General features: G+C 42.0%; 1 protein-coding gene across 5 annotated transcripts in view; it reads right to left on the bottom strand.

Annotated features, from left to right (window-relative positions):
* ehmt1b (euchromatic histone-lysine N-methyltransferase 1b) overlaps window positions 1-21,762 on the bottom strand; it is a 35,688-nt gene that overhangs the window by 10,544 nt on the left and 3,382 nt on the right. For 2 of the 5 annotated variants that reach the window (XM_046066904.1, XM_046066902.1), the window contains exons 2-12: window positions 8,389-8,479; window positions 7,765-8,294; window positions 6,629-6,995; window positions 6,351-6,499; window positions 5,599-5,754; window positions 5,088-5,159; window positions 4,804-4,906; window positions 3,769-3,906; window positions 1,404-1,681; window positions 513-745; window positions 44-259 (exon numbers count right to left, since the gene is read on the bottom strand). In XM_046066904.1, the coding sequence (XP_045922860.1) occupies window positions 44-259; window positions 513-745; window positions 1,404-1,681; window positions 3,769-3,906; window positions 4,804-4,906; window positions 5,088-5,159; window positions 5,599-5,754; window positions 6,351-6,499; window positions 6,629-6,995; window positions 7,765-8,294; window positions 8,389-8,479 (2,333 nt within the window). Of the gene's footprint in view, window positions 1-43; window positions 260-512; window positions 746-1,403; window positions 1,682-3,768; window positions 3,907-4,803; window positions 4,907-5,087; window positions 5,160-5,598; window positions 5,755-6,350; window positions 6,500-6,628; window positions 6,996-7,764; window positions 8,295-8,388; window positions 8,480-9,805; window positions 9,939-12,272; window positions 12,312-12,459; window positions 12,546-21,762 lie in introns of those variants that run through there. The other 3 variants (XM_046066903.1, XM_046066901.1, XM_046066905.1) reach the window with 3 other exon arrangements.

Here is a 21,762-nt window from a genome sequence, read left to right on the forward strand (position 1 = left end):
TTATTCAGATCAATTGAAAAGACATTGTAGTGGTAGAACGTACTTCTCTGTGTCGAGAGATACCAGGATGCTCTCTAGAGTCTCTCTGGGTGGTCCTTGAGGGACGGTAGGTGGCACAGTTGCTCCCGTCCCGGCCTGCAGCAATGTGGTCCTGGACGACCCAGGGACAGCAGAGGTGTCGAGTGCATATGAAGAACGAATGGGCAGCGAGCTGTCAGCCTTGCCGCTGACTTCAGCCCCCACGGCCAGGCGAGAGGAGCTGGACAGCAAAGGAGAAAAAAATCATTTAGTGGTGCAGAGCATAAGTGACATTTCTTTGGGGCTCATTATATTATACTAGCCCCGAGCTTCTTTTAAAGGACACAATTTTCTAAAAAAAAATGTGGAACTATTTCATGCAGTTCATGCATATTCATTAGTAGGCTACTGAGAGTTATTTTCTCTCGACTTGAACCTCATACACCCTTCAGGTAACTTTCCGCCTTTTCTGACACCACAGATAGGTAGTTTACCTGCCAGTGGTGGTGTCTGCACGGCCCTCTGGGACCCCGGGCGTGGCAGGTCCGTGTGCCTGCAAGGGGGGCACGGTGGAGGTGGTGTCAGCCTTGGCGATGGTGACCTCCTTGGCCTTGCTGGCCTCCTCTCCACAGTGGGGACAGAAGCTTTGACCTTTCAGCACCGAGGCACAAGCACGATGGAAACGGTGAGAGATGCTGACGTCTGGTTGGCACTCCATGAAGGTCCCCTGCACAATGAAAAGTCTTATGAACAGAATGGTCCTCACTGAGTCTGTTCACACAAGAAACCAGATTACTGCGAGATGTCAGGTTAAGGCAACACCTTTCTCTAAACCCCCCGTTTATGACTGTAATCAATAATTAATTATATTGTAAATCTTTTATTAGTCGTTTAGCTTTTTCAATGTATGAAAACAGTGAAACATGGATATATTATAATTTCCCAGAGCCAAAGACGATGCTCAACAACAGGTATTCATTTATTAACCAGATAAAGAGAAACAAACCAAAGAATTGTTGGCATTTTCTAATAATATGACATCCATTCGTATATCCCAATTTTACTCTTACAGCTGTTGGAGTGCATATCCCTGTCTATCTGCTGCATCCGTACACACACAGTGCATCACAGAGCTTATTTTATCATTTCTGGGTGTTAAGTGGATCTGTAAAGAGCCCCTAAGGGGACATGGGCAAAAAAAACTCCACCAGTACCTCAGCACAAACAAACTTTTCATTTTGTTTCTTTTTCAGTTTAGTGCAACGTCCTCATTCCCCAGAGTCATTATCGTACTGTGTTAAATTAATTAATCCACATGCATTCTAGTGAGACCTGATCAAACTGCAGCTGAAGGGATGGAACTGATCAAGTGACTGTGTACTCACAGCCCTGCAGAAGAAGCCACAGCCGGGGCAGCACTGGTGCTTCACCATGCCATTGCGATGGTCCTCGCACAGTACAAGTAGCTGAACAGAGTTGGAGGGACGCATCATTTCGTGTTTCATGATAGCGCCCTGGCAGCGGCTCAGCTGTCCATCAACGCTCTCTGTGGCCATGCACTTCCTGTCTGCCAGGATAAGAATCTCCCGACTCTTGGGCGTCTCCATGCGGCAGCTGCAGAGCGGAAGCTCCTGAGCCTCCTCGATCGCTGACTGTGAAGTGTCTGCAAAGAAACAAGGTCTGACTTATTTACCTCGATATCAGTTTAAATTAGTTTCAGTTAAAATAGCAGAAGGACTCAATCACCCAAATCATAGGTTGGCTGGAAAATGAGGCAATGGACCTCTCCAGAAGATACGCACTTTTTAGTTGATACCACCGACTCAAAACCACTGAGCCTGTAAACAGCCCCTTTTTTTGCAATTTTAATACCAAAACTATTATTTTTCAACCTTAAGAGGCAGCAGCCAAACAAGAACTTAAAGAAAAAAACTTTTTGGATTTTGAGTCAGGACTAGAATAAGAATAATAAGCAATAAGTCAACACAGTTAAATGTAAATGTAAATGCTCTGTACTCGTATAGCGCCTTCCACTCAAAGCGCTTTTACACTACATCTGCATTCACCAGTCATACACATTCATACACTGAGCCTAAGTGCTCAAACGGAAACTAGCATTCACACTCATTCATACACTGGCAGAACAGCCGCCAGGGGCAAATCGGGGTTCAGTATCGTGCCCAAGGACACTTCGACACGCAACCAAGGGGAGCCAGGGATTGAACCGCCGACCTTCCGATTAACGGCCAACCCGCTCTACCTCAGCCGCCCCTACACATCTGAAGAAGCATTAACTGCAAACTTTCAATACTAGACAATTCTTAATATTTCTGTATGCGATATGTGTGCTTCAAACTAAGTACTGAAGTTTCATACCCAGCCCTGCAAACTGGCATAACAAATAGTCTGCCACTCAGAGGGAAGAGCTGTGATATCAGGAGGAAAACAAACAAACATCTAGAAAAGATAAACGTTTCCTAAAATACAGATGTACTGTATATACACGCGATGTGTGACGCTGGTGTAGTAATATTACATTGTACAAAGACTAAGGGCTTACTTACAGGTACCTGGTTGTTTTAAGTTAATTTTATGCCATTTTTGTCTGTAATAAACAGTTGACTGTCAAGAGAGAGGGGGAATATGGGAGAAGAGAGAGAAGGGAGGATGACATGCAGCAAAGAATACAACCAGGCATGTTTGCAGTACAGTATAATCCACAAGGACGCTAAATTGCCTGGTCCTATTTAAAAGCACTGTACTCAAAATCACAAGCGCCATTTGATATACTGTATAATATTATCTGTGGACAGGTTGGTAAAAATATGTATCACGTTCCATTCCGAAAACCATAGACTTGATTGGTTAACATCTTCTTTCTTTCTTTGTGCCTGAATTCTTCCTGAATCTGTGCTGTCGATTGAGTAGCAGCTCCTTAAAGCTACTACATGTGGAATTTGAAAACCTGCCCATGAATCTGATCTTGTCACAATGAATGCGCTTAAAGCAAGAAGAGAAATGCTGGGTCATTTTCCCCCAGGATAATTTCATTTGGCTTCAAATATAAACTTTTGCCATCAGAAAAATGTCAAAGATCATACAAATTCCAGGCTGGTTTCAGAAATGCCATTTTGTTCTTTAAAAAAGGTCTGGTGTCGTTAAGTTAAGAAAAGTATCTAAATGTAAGACACAAATGTGCGACTCTGGTGGAGAAGGATTATTATGAACAAGTTTAACGAGTTTTGTCATTTCTTCTTGTAAGGGCAGAAAAGTGTTTTCTTCTTACACTTTACACTCTTTTATGCAAGTACTTATAAGAGTGGGATTTTTCTCCTTTTATTATGTCTTATATATGGTTTTAAACCTTTAACCTGTTCCATCTTTATTATTGTTCTTGTTATTCCAGTCTGTCCACATGTGTGGAGTTTAGGTCAGGGATGTGGGGTTGTTGATTGTTTTCCCTCACTAGCTGTTCTTCTCCTTCCTTGACTGGGACCAGTCAAGGATCTTTTGTTCCCCAAAACATAGACGCTCAGACTGTGTACATGATCATGCAGCCCTTTGCTCTGGGCCAGATGTTAGTGACTGTCTTAGGAGACAGAACCTCTGGTCCAGCTGATTCTGTTGTAGTACTTCTCTGTTTATTCTCTTTTGTTAAATAAATTCTTCAAAGACAACGGTTCGTTGTAACTCAATTATTTGCTCAACCTCACACCAGGAATACAATTTCCACGACACTTCTAAGCTCACCTTTGTTCTGTGAGGGAACCGCCGGCTCTTGGGGCTTGTTGAGGCTGACAGACTCAGGTGAGGGAATCTGCGTGTACTCCTTCTCGTCGCCTGCAAGGGCCTGAGCTGAAGCCTGAGGCTGATCCATCGCCTCCGGTTCTGAGCAGAACGACAGTTATCAGTAAGAAAAGGCTTCATTGTTTACCATCAAATTCAAGCAAGTCGAAAAAAGAAAGAACACAGAACAGCCTTGAGCAGCAATGCCGTAATTCAATCTCGAGGACATTTTTAAGACAGTGTGACATGTAAAAGAAACATCTGCTTAAGCCATAAAGAAATACAGGAATCTATAACGACATAACAAAAAGTCTGCACTGAGTGAGTTAGTGTGAGCTGGATTTTATGGTTTGACAGGAAGACTTGAAATCTTAAGCTGCAGCTGAGTTTGACCAGGAGACATTTCTTCATATAATGAAGTTCTAAATAAAATAAAGGAAGGGTTTACACAATAAGAAGCTAAGCAATCAGGTCAGACAGCACCAACAGTATTGAAAACTGTTGAAATGAAAATGTTTTGGTGGGAATTTTATGATGTCCGTGGGGATTTTTTAAAGCAAAAAAAGTGTACAATGTCACAGCAACAATCTTACTAATGTATTTGCATAGTAGTAATAGAAATTAAGATGGGAAAAGGTATAACCTGTGTGTCATCAGGGCTGAACATGCTAAGCATGCAGCTCATATTCAGCTTGTAGTTTTAATAATATGAACATTAACCAGTGAAAATTGTTTTTTGTACATTTTAGCCAATGGATGAATAGATTTTAGGGTGAGGGGAAGGATTCTGAAAATATGAGAATAGTTTGGAAGGTGTTTCCATGATGTATGAAGGTCCAGTTTCAAAGAAGAAAAAAAAGGTCCTCCTCTAAATTCTTTCAGACACAAGCAGATGTTGCTAACTACTGTAGCAGTTTCCTCCTGGCGGTCCACATGTGGGACCGCGGGTGAACAACTGCATGACTCTGCAGGTGTGAGTGTGACAGGAGCAGCGATCACCTTTGGCCTTTAACCTCCTCTTTCGTTTCCTGGACGGCCTGAGCCACGCGCTGTCTGCTTTTGTTTTCTTTTTCAACTTCTTCTTCAGACTAGACTCTGTGCTCTGAGGCAGGCAGATACAGAGAGGATTTCAAAAACGGGACAGAAAGCCATTTATTAACAATAAGAAGAGACACAACATACAATTGCGCTCACGTATGTTCTGTCAACACTTAAAAGAGGCGTTGTGAGAAGAGATTTAAGATTCTGAAGTAGATTGGTTGAGTAATGATGGTTGGTCTTACCAAGTCAGACTCTGTGCCTTCCTCCTCTCCGTCTTCATCTCCGGACTCTTCAGACTCCTGCTCATCTCCCACCTCCACCGGAAACAGAGTTCATCAACAGCGTTTAACATATAGAAACAGGCTTCTGATACATTACAGTCACACAGCGATAGAAGGGAAACTGTTGTCTCTGAGATATGGTATCTCAGGAATGTACACCTTTTCAGCGGATAGTAAAGCTAATCTGGGAAACGGGCTTTCCTACAGACAACATGTAAAACTGAATGCTTGCACCTGACATGGTGATCATTTATTCTTCTTATTGTCTTGTCAACACTGATACCCTTTAAGACCACTAACTGATTTATCGCTCTTTCCCCAAAAGGGCCACCTGACACAGTTGCCACTTTACTTTTATTGAATGATTTTAAAAGCAACAACAATCCTGCCGTTAAGTTTGCATAAAATAAAAATGACCACGTGTAAATTCAGGATAACATGGAAAGACTGGAAAACTGTTTTGCGCTGCAACCTGAGAGATGGGTTCAGACGTTGCTTCCTGGACATTACTGACAGGTTCTTCTGCTAGCTGCTGTCGTTCGTCCTCCTCAGACTCCACCTCCTCGGACTCATCCTCCTCAGATGCATTTTCAACCTTCTCCCCGTTTATGTTTGCTAACTCTTTAGACTGTAAGACAAGAAAGGACTAGAGATGATTACACCAATCTCAAAAAACAAAAATGCAGTAAAATATACTTTTGTGGTGAAAGCGGCATGTGTCGTATTCACTCACATCATATAGTTCCTGATTTTAATAAAAACGTTGCCAGTTTTATTTGGCTTATTGTTCTTGATCGTCCACTTGGGTTTCCTTTAGCTCCCTTTGTCAACTGTTTTTTAAAGAATAATATGATTATTTCTCTCCCTGTTTGCACCATCTTGGACTACATCTTATCAGATTGTTAAAGGTCTAAGTACTAATCTGTAAATCTCAGGTATCGGCACTAGTATCGAAACATTTCTCCTCATGTGTGGCACCTTTTGCTGATATTTAAGATCAAAGCATGGAAGAGCAGAATGAGTTTAAAGACGAGTTCAACATCACGCTCATACCTCGGACTTTCAATATTGAATGTAGAAAGGTGGAACACTGATAAAATGGGTAAAAGTGTGAATAAATGTGTGCCAGAACACTTTTAAACTTGCTAAATGAAGTTTGTCAGCCAAGTGGCTAAATGAAGGCACCACTTTGTGTTTGTTTTGCTACATGTGAGGAGCACAGACCTGCAAGCTCTTGGCAGACTGTTGTAGTTCCTTAAACATTTCCAGCACAGTTCTCTGCTTAAGAATTTTGGTTTTCTTCTTGGGAACCAGACTGTACGTCCCCATCCTCCTCTTCTTCTTACGGGATGACAACCCTCCTGAGTAACAGCCTACAGCACACAAATGTACAGCACAACTGTCAATAAAGATGACACTATGTAATAATCCACCGCTTACTTTTCTATCAAGCCAAGAACAATGTCAGTTTTTTTATCATGCGTTACTGGAATCTGTCTGACCTAGTTGGAACCTGGCTGGAGCTGGAGAAGCCGCAGGTGATGCGGGAGCTTCAGGTGACGCCGGAGCCGCAGGTGCTTCATGAGCTCCAGGTGACGCAGGAGCTCCAGGTGACGCAGGAACCGCAGGTGCTTCAGGAGCTCCAGGTGACGCAGGAGCTTCAGGAGCTCCAGGTGACGCAGGAGCCGCGGGTGCTTCAGGTGGGGGAGGTGCTGGTAAAGCTGATGAAGCTGGCGTGTCCGGTGGACTCTGAGGTAGATGGTTCTGAGTGGAGGACTGCTGCAAAGACTTAGGTGCGTCAGCTGCAACATGAGCCTCCATCTTTTCCATTTTGGCACTCTTTGCTTCTCTTAATTCCCTGTTAAGAAGCTGTGGGTGACAAGAACCAAAAACATTTAGGATCACTGAGTCACCACATTTTTTTTTCCAAATTACACCACAGCATACCCACATCTCTTTCTTTTAAAAAGGAACAGATTGATTTTCACACAGATTTTATGTCCACATGATTGCATGTCCTGCTGCAAAAAGACACTAACAAGGTCCTCCAGAGACAAGCAATAGCTCATTTATATTATTGTTTTTTGTCTTTCAGCTGAATACATGTGGACACATTGTTTACTTCTGATTCAGGGCATCTTTTGGGCACTTTAGTTCTGGCTGAGGGAAATCTAAATGATGTGGCACACAGTTATGTTTTAGACAACAGTGTTCTCTTTAACTACAATTTAGAGAAGACGCTTTCCTTGATTCAACATGATGATGCCCGCGTGCACAAAGCCAGGCCCATAAAGAAACTGTTGTCCTAGTTTGTTGACGAAGTGTTGGCCTGTACAGAGCCTTGACCACAACCCCATCCAACACATCTGGGATGAACTGGACTGTGAGCCAGCTCTTATCACCAGACATCAGTGTTGGACCCCACTAATGCTGTCTTGGCTGTATGGCAAATCACTGTAGCCAGTTTCCAATATATTGTAGAAAATATTGCCAGCAGATGCCCATGGTTTGGAATGAAATGCCCCACTATCACATATGTGCATAGTGTCCGTGGGTCTACAAACTTTGTTCGGATGCCCATATACTTTTGTATTCAACTACTGAACCACTGAAAATGCACCAGATTCTGATGGTTTACCTTCTGTGCTGGGCTGACAGCAGGTCTGGACATGGTCTTGCGCGCTCTGTGTATTGTGACAGGTGCTGAAGCCGGGGCAGGAGACGAGGCTGTCCCATTTTTAGTGTCTGGTGTCCCCTGTCCCGACGTAGTCCCTGTACTGGGGTCAGTCCTTAGTACACCTGAACTCTGTGCGCACCCAGACGCCGAGGCAGGCAGGGGTTTGGCAGTGTGACCCCCTGTCGGTGAGCCCGAAGGCAACCAGTTAGTCCTGTGGGGGGAAACTCCCAAACCTGCCGTCGCTGCAGAGCAGACTTCCTGCTGCTGCTTAGTGAGAATGAATCCATTGCTTCCAGTAACAGAACCGTGCGGTGGTTCCATGTCTGACATTCCGTTTTGGTTTCCCAACCTTAAAGTCTTGTTGTTGCCGGTTGCAGAGCCGTGCGTCGGGCTCTTGTGCCTTGTGTCGTCACATTCGGTGCCGTTTAGCATTGCCTCTGCTGCAGGGGAAGAGGCCAGTCTGGCTGCTACCTCTTTTTCTCCATCTCCATCTATGGAAGACAAAATCAAAGAGATAATGCAAACAACAATGTAAACGGGTACTTTTCATAAATTAAGTGCTCTCAAGTTGAATTTGACTAATACCCATCTTCTCCTCTCCGTTGCGTGTTGCATCGAGTTCCTCTTTCTTTGTGGATGCACCCTTATCCACGCTGCCCTTGGCCAGACCAGCGGGCTGATGGGAAAATAAACAAAAAAAACACACATGTTAAGGGAAACCGAATTTAGAGCTCCAACTAACAATTATTTTAATTTCATTGTCAATTAATCTGTGGAAAACTTTTTTCATGAATGCGTTAGTCTGAAAAACATTTTATAGGCCGATCACAAGTTCCTAAAGCCCAGGGTAGCCTCTTTAAAGTGCTTGTTTTGTCTGACCAACAGCACCACACCCAAAGATCTTCAATTTACAATATAGGCGCAGAAACGATTACTTGAATTAATTCATTAGTTGATCAACAGAAAGTTAAATCACCAACAATTTTTATAATCGATTCATTGTTTCAGATCATTTATCAAGCAAAAATCCTAAACATTCTCTGAGGATTTGCTGCTTTGGCTGAGACTTTTGATCTGCCAAAACTTTTAACTCCTAGTTGTCTGCAGTTCTAAATGTTATGAAAGTGAGATCAACAGCAGAAAGTTTGGCAGTTTTGCGTAAATTCATTTTCTATGTATTGATGAAACCAATCAATTCACAAATTAGGCATGAGTCCCTGAATAAAAGCATGTTACATTTTTGCACTGAAACTGTGTAACAATTCAACCTATTCTATAGTCTTTGATTCAGACAATGCCAAGAGAATGAGGGCTAACCCGATGCACTTTCACTGTCTTTCTTCTCTCTTTCTATGCGGCAGCCGACCAGTACAGTGGTAGATGCACTGCCGAAGCTTCAAAAGAAATCCATACCAACCACAGACCATCTTTACGTCTCACAGGAGGAAGCAGCTGAAGAGGCAAAAGCAGGAAATGTAAACCTGTCTCTTCCTCCTGAGCAGACCGTCAACCTCGTGCTCACTCTGGGGGAATGGGCCCAAAGGAAACAAACAAGGCCTAAGAGAAACACAGATCTGCTCTTCTCAACTTTTTAGATCAAACGTCAAAGGAAAGTGGTCCTAGGTCAGTTTATCCTGAAGAGCAGCATTCTAGGACTGACCAGGGTATGTGAGGCTCACACCAAGCAGAATATAGGTAGATATAAAGACAGCTGATTGGGGCCGGGGTCATTTCTAGTGTAGTAAAAAGCAGGTACTGGAACAGATTGTCCCAAAAAAGCAGAGGAAACATTTTTTCTCCCAACTAGCCCAATCACAAGACCTGCAGGAGGCAGAGACATTTTAAAAAACTGATTCAACCTCTTCAGTTCTGCTCTCCAAGGGCTATGACAGTCAAATGCCTAGATATACCAAGACAGTATGTGTCCTGAAACCTGCACACAACCGAGACACCAAATCATTCTCCAAACATGTGCTCCTGAGTCCCTGAACCAAACACGCACCTTGTCAAACGGCAACAAGGTCAGGCCAAGAGCCGGGTTGTGAGCGCAAAACCTGAGGGTGTTTCCCAAAGAACATCTAGTCTGGGACAATCCTCTGTGGTGTATGATCTCAAAGAATCTAGTGTGGGGATGAGGAGATGAAGAATCCTTCAGTTCCTTATTTTCATGGATTGAGGAAAGCCAGTTACAAAGAACACCAGCCTCATCCCTCCACCTAGTGGTGGAAAGTGGAACATACACACTGGAGACAGAAAGGAGAGGGGGGGAAGGGAGGCAGAGAAGGCTGTCTGCAGATCTCCGCCATTTCGCAACCAGATTGTTTACTGACACAACGCGGCCATTGCAGCAGTTTTCCACTAGATGGGGAACGTAGGGGTATGGAGGCTCATGGACAGGGATATCAGGGCTGCTGAAAGAAGCTCCAAATGTGAAACCAAAGCTCTGAGTGCTGATCAGGAACCTTAAGTAGCACATTAATAATAAAAACATTTTAGAAAAGACCAAAGCTTCAACCATGGCTACAAAATAGTTCAGTTAGATTGGAGATTTTTTTAACTAGAAAAGCTTAGTAATTGTTAGAAATAAGCTCTTAAAAGATTGTATCTAATCATTCTAATGCATCAATCATCCACTGTCCCTAACCGGAACTTTATATGTGACAAGGCCTGGATGATCGCTCTGGCACGACCTATTCTTTAAATCTACCGCAAGAGGCCTGAAAACAAAAACAGCAAACAAACAATAGCTACCGAACACAAAGCATTACACAATCGGCTGTTAGACTCCCAATGACAAGCAGGAGGTGCCAACACCTTGAGACAAGTGAGATAAAATGATGAACTACACAACTTCATTTCACACAGTCTAAGAAAAGAATGGATGAGTTGCCTTCCTGGCCTTTTAAAGCAGCAATTCCCACACTTTTGGAATATGCTCCCATTAAATGAAACACCATGTACTTGTGGACCCTCTTCTATGGCCTGTTTGACTGAAGAGTACATGAAGAGGCATGAAGAGGTGAAACTATACAGTATCTCCCAAGAAAGAAAAAAGTCCAAAAAATACCAGAATTTTTTTTTTTCTTTGTTTTCCCTTACTTGTTACTCATCCTGCAAAGTCTCAGATAAATATTTCAGCCCCTGCAGCTGTCCCAATCTCTAAATTAGAAACCACAAAGGAAAAGGAAAAAGGAGGGAAGGAAAGTTCAGAAATCTTGATTTTGCATATTCTCAAAGCAAAAATCACAAGTATTGGGCTTCCCCGTGGCCAAATAATCAGACACGCTGAACGTGTAGCAACACTTGTCTGAATCTGGCATGTCATCCTTCCTTGCCCTCCTCCCTTGCCCTCCTCATTTCCTGCCCCCTCTTTACTGGGGCAGCTGTGGTTGAGAGGTAGAGCGCCCACTAATCGAAAGATCCGCAGCAACATACTGAACACCAAATTGTATTTGTAAATGATTAGTTCTTTCTGATGAGCACCTTGCGTTGTAGCCTCTGCCATGTATGTGTGTGTGAATGGGTAAATGTGACGTAGAGTAAAGCACTGGTGGTCGGAAGACTACAAAAGGTGCTATACAAGTACAGTCCATTTACCATTACTACATATTTAAGACTGCTTGGCAAAAAATCTCAAATAAACTCCAGGAATAAGCCAATAATTTACCTGTCCAGTGAATAATTGTGCAAACTGTCATAGACATGCAAGTTCTGACCCTCAGCCCGAAAGCTGCTCTGAAGCTCAAACCCTGCAGCTGGCAAACAGAAGCTCACAACGCAGCCTAACATGAATAATTTTGATTGATAAGCAAATACTGCAGCCCCGTGTTCTAGTATATTCCTGATCACATAGCATTGGCTGCACATAAATCTAGTCCCCATGGCCCTCATTATATACTGACCACGAGGGATACACTGAGATGGCAAAGAGCAGGATGGATAAAATAAAAAGGTATTACAAGGAGGTAGGATCTGAGATTATAAAATCTAATCTTACAGTAGTTTCCAGATCTTGAGGAGGTCAGACCTTCAGTTTCATGTATCGAGTGACATCATATTTCCTGTGCTGCTGTGCTGTGATTGCTCGAAATACAGCTGTTGCTAATCCATGAGGAGCTCTCTCCAACAACAGGATCCAACACACCCCACTCAAATGTCTCTTTGATACAGCAGCACTGACAGCAAAAATAACCAAACCACCAGGATTAAGACTTTGATTTCAGGAATCAACAGCAATTAGCTGCTGATAAAGCAGCAGCAAATGAATCGAGAAGCACATCTTACAACCTTAGAAACCATCTCAACGAGAAGAAGTGAAATCTCAAACCAATTGATTGTAACTTTACTATGGCTAAAAAGAACTGAGAAGCAAGACTATGCATCTCCTCGGACCATTCAAAGCCAACCAAAGGTGAAGAGTATAAATCTAACATGTCTTTTCCCTTGTGTGCCTCCAGGAAGCATCATACCTGCTTTCTTCTCATGGCCTCCATTGAGAAGAAGAAGGCGTCAGAGAGGGAGAGAGTGTGTGTGTGCGCGCACGAGAGCGAGCGAGAGAAACAGAGGGAAGGGGGAGGACAGAGAGAAAGAGAGAGCAAGAATGTGCCGAACAGATTGTTCCTCTTTTCCTTTTCTTTTCCCCGCATGCACATTCACCTCGCCGGTCATGTGACCTGGTGGCTCCCTCTGTCGGTCCTCCTCTTCAGAGGGTCTCCACAGAGCATGCTCAGTCAGTTCAAACTGTAACACCACTCCATTTCTTTAAACTGGAAGACCTTATTGCCATTGAAGACATCCACTGGAACAGACTCACCTTGCAAAATATCCTGCATATCATGTACCCTACTACTGTGTTTATCTCACATTTCATGCTAATGGTTATGTCAATTGTGATTTTTGAAAAATAGGCAGAATCACAATTAATTTTCTTTTAATATTGTCATTCTATTTCTCCATATTCTAATTCTACTACTACTACTACTACTACTTCATTCTACCATTTATCACTACATTTCTTTTGATGTTGTTGCGTCCCCCCCCCCTTTTTTTGTCTTTTTCTGCATAAAAAGGAAATATATTTTGGTCAATCAGGTTCTGGGGGTTCACATCCCGTGTGTATGTACAAACAGAAGGAGGAGGGAAAAAATGTTAGAGGTAAAAGAGTAAAAGCCCTGGAAGCAAAACGGATGTCAGTGACGAGCCTGGAGGAGCAAAGCGTTTTCAATCGTGGACATCAGGCCACATCCAAACCTCTCAACAGGAGAGTCTTTTGTCCCTTGTCGGAGCCTCGCGTCACTGGAGGCAGCGAAACGCAACGCTGCCAAGCCATGCAACAAATATTAAGTCGCACAAGTGAAGTAACAGAATGAGCTGCCATTGAGGATAAAAGCCTGAAATAAAGTTTCAAAAGGTACAACAAAAGGACCAGAGCAGATAAACTTAAGTATGCTGTTGTGCTCGGTACAAACTCAATAAATAGAAAACTAACTTATTATGTCAGGCCTGATGCAAAAAGCAGCAAACCCTCACACATTAGAGGAGCTGGAATCAGCTGATAGCTCGCATTTTTGACTGAATCCATCAACTCAGAATATAGATAAAGAATAAAGACAGAATCAGAATAGTAGCGATTTGTCAATTTGAAAATCGAAATGTGCTTTCTCTCAGGGGATATCTTAGAGGCAAAGGAATGCAGATGTAGAGATAGTTGCGGCTTCTCCTGTTTCACAAGTTAACAATGGCAACAACCTAATCCTGACATACCGGCTCAGTTTTTATCAACTCTCAGGATTCATTGGACAAAAAAAAGAAGGGCATTAAGTTATTCCCTCCAATCATGGCAGAGTAGCAAGAAAGTAAATATACAGAAAGTCAGACAGACACTGTATGCAAGAGAAAGCCAACATGGTAGGTAAATAAAAATGTACAGTACAGTTGAACACAAACAGTTGGTTCACTGTGAGCTATGCAACACCCACAAGACACAACAGGATGCCAGAAGAATTTCACTCCAAGAGGCGCGTTGCTGACTGACAATGACAAAACCTTATCCAAGAAAACCAGGAGCCTGCAATACTATAATGTAAAACTCAGTTTAACTACAGCATAACAAATGTTTATGCCCAACTGAGCCTCTATCAGAACTCAAGGTTAATCATCTGTGACACAGTTGATCTGCATCATGACTGTACAGATCTCAACTGACGCACTGAAGGGAGGCACCAGACATCATACAGGGCCAAAACTCTAAAGCAAAGCAGATGACATAATATTTTATTCCAGGGCCCTGTCCCGCTCTTTGTTTTTTAAGTCACGCTATCAGCATGGCACTAGGAAAAGCAATGACATGAACTGCCATGACATTCTGTTAAAGACATTCAAGGCCCCTCAGAGAACACTATGAGTTTGACATATTTTGTGTCCCAACAACTATTGGATGGACTGCCATGAAATGTGGTACAGATGTGTCCCTCAGGATGTATTGTAATAACTTTATTGTTCGCTTAACGTTTCATAACGCCTTCATCAGGTCAAAATTTCAGTTTGTGCAAAACTCTGGTTTAGGACCACAAACTAATGCCATTACCATCAGCCTAAGCAGCAATTTGAATTGAACTGAACTGAACTGTTGAATGCTAATAATCAAATGTAAGCATGCCAACACACTACACCAAGGCTGTATTCGGAAACTTACTACCAGTGACTACAGTATGCAGTACGTACTGCATACTGAGTTTCCTAGTAGTATGTGTAGTATGAAACTGTTAAATCAAATTATTTAGCTAGGCCGGTTTCCAGTTTTGAAAGGCAGAAGTAAACAATAAGAGGGACATAAATTTAAATACCAATTATAACTTTTTTATAATTTCTTTTCTAATTTAATCTTGTGTAAGGAGAACAAGCCTACAGGCAATCTTTAACGAATGTAATGTTATAGCTTGCTATATTTGTCCTACTAGCCAAAAAAGAGCCACAATGCTTATTAAGCCTGCTAAGCTAACTTCTGATATCATGAAAACAGCAACGTTAACTTTAGCTGCCAATAAGAAAACAACAACATCCATCCATCCATCGTCAACCGTTTATCCTGCATGCAGGGTTTGCAGGGGGCTGGAGCCAATCCCAGCTTACATTTGGTGAAAGGCGGGGTACACCCTGGACAGGTCGCCAGTCCATAGCAGGGCCACACAGACAACAGACAGACAACCGCTGGCACTCACATCCACACCTAAGGACAATTTCGGAGAGACCAATTAACCTAGCTTGCATGTCTTTGGATGGTGGGAGGAAGTCGGAGTACCCGGAGAGAACCCCCGCGGACACGGGGAGAACATGCAAACTCCACACAGAAAGGCCGGGGCAACCGGGGTTTGAACCCACAACCTTCTTGCTGTGAGGCACCACCTCGCCGCCTCCGAAAACAACAACATAAATAACTTAAATCTATCACTGAGTTATACTTTTTATTATCAGGGGCAGAGCAGTGATATTCCTCCTTGTCCACCACTGACGCAGGGATGTTACTGTTCACCATTTAACAACAACCTGGTTGACGGTTGTTGAAAATGCCTGTTTGAACAAAGATTATTTTATATATTTATTTATTTTTAAATACCGGTTATTAAGACCATTCTAGCGCTTTGCATTATGGGATACAGTATACAAGTTGGACTGGTCTGATGCATACTGGAGATTTTTTCCAAATCAGTACAACATCCGGGTACTTTTGGAACGCTGCAGATTTTGCTTTTGTTTGCATACTACATACTACATTTACGCAAAATCCGTATGTACTGCTAGTCTAGTAGTTTCGAAAACAGCCCAAGATGTCAAATGTGGTAAACATTACCCTCTAAATTACCATTTAGCACAAAGTACTGCTGTGCCTGAGTATAGGCTTACAGAGTTTTACTTATAAAGTAAACATTCTCTCTTGTTACTTTGGCTGTATCCTATAGATTCGACACTACTACTACTTTAGTTCTGTACTAAACAGAACCCTGTGTTGCTAAACTGTTCTTTCAGTGTAAATAATCTTTGCTGGATGTCTGATAATCAGACTGGGCTGCCATTTCATTTCACTTAATTCATTCAGCCTGACATCGTGTTTGTGTTAGCCCATTTCTTGTTGAGAGGGGGGTTATTTTGTTCTCAGTAATGAGTAACTTCTCCATCCTGCTGACATGATCTTCATCCCCTTAGACACAGAAGCTGCAGGAGTGGTTGCTAGGTCCTGTTAACGTAATATTTTTCATATTGATTAAAGAAATATGCTGATTTAAGAATAGTTTTTTTCTGTTAGTCAATTTAGCTCTACAGCTGCTTTAATCTCATCCACCCTTCTTACAGTAATCCCAGCTACAAAGCTCTGATTGGTTGAATGCCTTCTCCAAGCGGCTGAAAGAACATCAATGGGCACAACACCACTAAATCGCAGAACACATAAGAGTTGTTGGCAGTGATTCAGAGGTCTGGAACCATGCTATATATATGAAGCTTCTATTAATACCTTAAAAGGTACAATGTGTAATTGAGATACTCTCCACCTTTGAAATTAATACAGAAAAGTAGGGGGCAGCATATCACATATCAGGCAGTTAGCCGTGCAGCTAACTTTGCAGTCTTATTAGCTCACTAAGTCCCGAATGGGCACCAGGTCTGGTAAAGTAAATTACATGTGTCCATTTACTTTTAATGGTCACATAATGTGTTTTATACTTTCTGTAAACCAAAGTTGGTACGGCTAGCTAAATTGCCTTCTCACAAACGAGTGACAGAAACACACAAAGCGGGTCAGACCGTTTGTTGCCTTTTCTAAGAAGTCAGCCACAGACAGAGTGGATGTGCTAAGGGATAATTCACCAGAACAGCAGCAATTTTTCCATCTTTCTCAGACACTTTAAAATGCTTCCACACTGCCGACATGACGCGTAATTGTTCGGTAAAATTCAGTCAGTCAGTCTTTTGACTTATTAGGCCAAACACTGAAAACACTTTTTTGCTATTTTTGGCCGATTAATTTCAGTGGCTGAACATTCGGTGCATCCCTAATCAGTACAGAGGTGATTACAGAGCCTCTAGCTAAGACGTTGACTTTAGGTACGGTGAAGACACTATGGGTTAATGAAAGGCGTCAAACTGGAGGAGCGAGAGGGAGGTTGGACATCAGAGAGGCAGTAACAGCAGTACCAGAACATTTTTACATCTAACTCGTGAATTAAAGAGGTGGTATTATGCTCATTTTCAGGTTCAAAATCCTATTTAGGGGTTGTACCAGAACAGGTTTACATAGTTTAATATTCAAAAAACAACATATTTTTTGTCATACTGCACATTGCTGTAGCTCCTCTTTTCACCCTGTGTTGAAGGCTTCGTTTTAGCTATGGAGTGATGCATCTTGTCTCTAAATGATCTTTGTTGGGAGTTGCACATGTGCAGTTCCTAGTTAAGGACTACTAGCCAATCAGAAGCAGAGAAGGGCGGGCAATTGAGAAGCCAGTAAACACGGCTTCAGTTCAGCTGTACGTGTTGCCGACTAGCTTGTCAACATAGACTGGAGGAGTTTCAGAGTGATGAGTTATTAATCTGTAACAGATGTATCTTTCATCCATAAAGTTTTAACTGAGCTCTGTCTCTACATCACAGTAACAACTTTATGTCCACTGACTGGCTGAAATTAAGGTAATTTTCTGAATGTAGAATATTTCCTTTCTTGATATTTTGGCAAGGAGAACTTGTATAACGTAGCGTACTCGCCACTCGCACACATCTCCCAGCTGAAACTACCCTACTTCTTTGCCAGCAGCATGGTTACAAAAATGTAGGGTTGTGATGAACACTGCCGCCTTTAGGTGCTACTAGCTGGGGCATCTTTCATGCCAAAGCCTTCAGTTCAGAGTTTTTTATTTTAAAGGTTTCAGTATTGTTGGTTACAGTTCACTTCCCTCAATCATCTCTATAGCCTACACAACCTACCTCGTGTTTTTGAGTTTTTTTTGGCCCCCACCCCGACCTGAGTCTGGCTCTTGTAAAGGAAAGCAGTTTTGCAACCACCAGGCTGCGGTGGACAAAACACAGTGGAGGAAAGTAAAGAAATCTTGGCCGATACTGATCCAATAACATATGCCCAGATCAGATCAGATCTCTAATAGCAGCTGCGGTTAATTGGACAATGTTTCTTCAACTCGACTGAAAAAATTCTGATTAGAGATTCCAGCTTAACTGTTTTCATGGATGCTAATAAAATGATCCAATAAGATGTGCGTTTATTTAGACTTTTTGCCGTCATCCGCAACAGAATTTACAACCGGATGTTATCAAGCTCCCTTACAAAAGGAGAAAACATGGGCGATCTGGACAACAAGAAGCTATCCTATCTTGATATTTCAAGAAAAGCTGAGATATGGCAATTAGCATATAGCTGGGGGGGAATAACAGGTTGGTAATATGGAAAGTGTGTTATGCTATATTAGCTTAGCAAGCAATCTAGCTAGCTAATAACTTTGTGTAGCTGACATCACCATAGCGACAAATCGTCATGCATGTTTCGTTTTGCCACCATTATGTTTGGGTTTTTATAAGATATTTTTTGGCTTCTTATAATGCCTTTATTTCAGATAGGACAGGTGAAGAGAGACAGGAAATGAAGGAGTGAGAGCGAGAGAACGACATACAGCAAAGGGCCGCAGGCTGGACTTGCACCTGGGCCGCTGCGCTAATGACTCAAGTCTACCAACTGAGCTAACCGCACCCCAGGACTGTTCCTGTGCCATCAAGAATTTGTTGTCCGTCTGCTGTCTGACTGAATCCATGTGAATGTAGCACCGTCTTAATTTAAAAAACTGTCAGCCACAGATCAATTTTGTTTTGTTACTGCCATGTTTCTGTCCCTCCCGGAAACTCGTTCATGTCACCTTAATGTCACCTCCACATGGGGCAAACATGCGCAGAAAGAATACATTAATTCCAAACAGAGAAATGATCGGATTAAATCTTTACATGGGTATTATTAGGGTTGGGTTTCGTTTAAAATTTTACAATACTAGTACCAAAACCAGTACCCTTAAAGTGAGACCGATACCAACAGAGTACTTCATTCAATACCTTGCATAAAATGCCACCTGCTGATTGATAGCCTATTCTCATTTTTATTGTTGTTATGGACAAGCAAGGTGATCTATTTTATTTTTTTCATGTTTCAAATAACGGTTACATAAAAGTATTGGGAAATTGTATCAGATCGCTCCTCATCCTAATTAGTTCATCCTCACGGGTAGTATTATACAGGGAAAACTACAGCTTGCGATTTTTTTTATATTTGAAGGAGAGAGGAGGAGTGAAATAGTTTAGTGACCAAATAAGTTGTGGGAAATGAATTTAAGGTATTTTTTGATAACCTGTGTTGAAAGTAAACAGCGGAAATTTATTTTAACTTTCGATCAATAAACTGAATTGTGCTTTTTCCTTTAGTGGTGAATCACAAACCTAAGTATAAAACGAGTAAGGAGTCTGTTTAAACAAGTCAATTAACTACACTTTAGACTCACAAACAGAGGAACAGAGAGGCGGCATGTCCAGCCGAAACCAACTACACCTGAAGCAGCCAGAGCTGCAGCCGAAGGCTCCGTGAGTAAAATCAGCTGATCGTTGCTGCGCCACAAAAGCATTTAATTGATGTGGTGGAACGCAGAGATCGATCAGTGAGAAGTGATGTGAATAGCAAATAGAAATGTACAGAGAAGTGTTAAATGATACCAGAAGATGAAACCAACCGAAAGCCAAGCTTGTGGTGATAAACATGCAACAGTGACGAACCTTCTTTTTCTTTCCGTTTGTTACTTGCGTGTTTTTCTGCAAGCAAAGCCATGCAAATAGTAATTTTTTGACGATCTGGCTACAAACAGTATCAATTGAAGTACTGGTTTGACTGGAGACTGTTCAGTTCTACTCGATACTGGGCTGTTTCGGTCGATACCATAAAGGCCCTAGGTAATCCACTAATATTTTCCTATTGACTGGATTTTCAAAAGGTTTACAACACCCCTCAACCCAAATGAAAATTCCTTCCAATCCGGACGGATCGGGCAAATCTCTTAAAATGACATGGGCTGCAGATTGGGTTATTTTCTTTGTGCAACCAGAGTTGACTGAACATTAACAGTGAACTCTTTTTAACTCTAGCATGTGTGTGCAGTACACTGTGCTGCACTGTGCCTTTCAGCTAGGCCTTTTCCATCAATACAGCAATGTGAAACTATAACCTCAACAATGGATCATTTTTTTGGATTCTGTGAATTGATTCAGAAAACGTACATGATAAGAATTGCAAGTCTTTTGTGAATTGATGCAAAACAATTGATTGTCTGTTACATATAGTCATGTGATAGCCCCGTCATACACATACAACGATAAGGGAGACACATGAGAGGACATGACATTAGCTGGGTGGTATCAGTCACAAGGTCAACAATAGCCATTTTACGTCAACAATGTACTTCATCATTAGGATCCCAAAGCACTTTTTCACATTCAAGCAAGCATCTTCTCCTGCAGTATTTCCTGTCTGAATGCACACACAAACTGAATGAAATACATACTGAGTGACCAGGAAATGAGAAACACCTGTACAATGTAGAGAAAGGCTGTAGAGGATCCCTGCAGTTAATACTCCTTCACATTGGCTCTTCAGTTGAAATATGGTAATTATTTCTTTGGTAAATTGTGTCATCTGCACGGTGGAGTGCTGTTAACCATTAAAGGCCGGTACGGTACACTAACTGTGAAAGGACTTGCTGTTAACGTGCTTCTAATCAGCCCATGTGGGTAGTCAATTGCTATCTGTGTAGACAATGTTAATGAAGTCTGTTCACACTAGGGCTGTCATACAGGAAGTAGCATTTTCCACTTTCTTTGTCATTTTGGGCATAGAGATAAAAAACAAAACCTGAAGAGTTAGGACACATTTCAAGTTTTGTGACAGCTGACTCAAATACTGAGCAGGCTTTGAAGTAGTATTTGCCTGTGAGGGGCAGCGATGAAGTGAAGCATATCGCTCAAAGATGAGGATGAATATACTGGTTCAGAAGCCTAGATCTATGCAAGTATACATTAACACCTGTATAAATGAAGAGACAGACACAGAAACTGAAACCAGCAAAGTTAAGCTTGATAAATAACTAGTCATCCCGTCACTTCACTGTCAATGGTTTTTATTGGGACAATTTTTTTTGGTAGAAAGTAGTTCAAGTGAAAACTAATGGTGGTGAGGTCAGTGGATTCCAGGGACATTGTTTCTAGAAAGATATGAAGCTGATTTTCAAATGTTATTTTTCAATGCTTTTGGCACAATAAAAATCCATTCAACAGATCCTAACCCCAACTAACCTAACCCCATGGGCAGATGGGCAGGTATGCCAACGTGGAGAAATGGGTAAACTGATCCTTTAAGGCCACCCATTGTATCCACGTGTCAAATGCATCAACATATCAAACTAGACAAAGTTATGAGTCTAAACGGAAGTGACTGCATAGCTCAATGCCCCACGCCTTTATTTGCTACACCTTTAAGATCCTCTCAGCAATGCTGAGCGGACACCATCTACACGCTGTTCGAGCGACCTCTGTCGAACAAGACTGGATCAAATCTCTCAAAAAAATAAAAGAGAAAAAGAAACAAAGACTGAAGGTCTGATACATTTGTACACTTCTATGTCATTGAAGTCAAGTGATAGATTCAATCAGCTCATCTTTACTGATGAAACCTTCCTCTCACAACTACGCAACTTGTTACAGTCAGCGCTGGGATCGTTTATACCGACTGAAAGCCATGACAATAACTGTAGAGAGCTAACAAAGACAATCCCGCACCAGGAGAATAATTCCTGATATAAGTTTAATGTGAAAAAAGCAATCATACAAAGAGCATCAAAGCCGGTTTAAGAGCTGGCGCCATATGTTTAC

Source organism: Micropterus dolomieu, linkage group LG13 (genome assembly GCF_021292245.1).
Source record: "Micropterus dolomieu isolate WLL.071019.BEF.003 ecotype Adirondacks linkage group LG13, ASM2129224v1, whole genome shotgun sequence".
NCBI lineage: Eukaryota > Metazoa > Chordata > Actinopteri > Centrarchiformes > Centrarchidae > Micropterus > Micropterus dolomieu.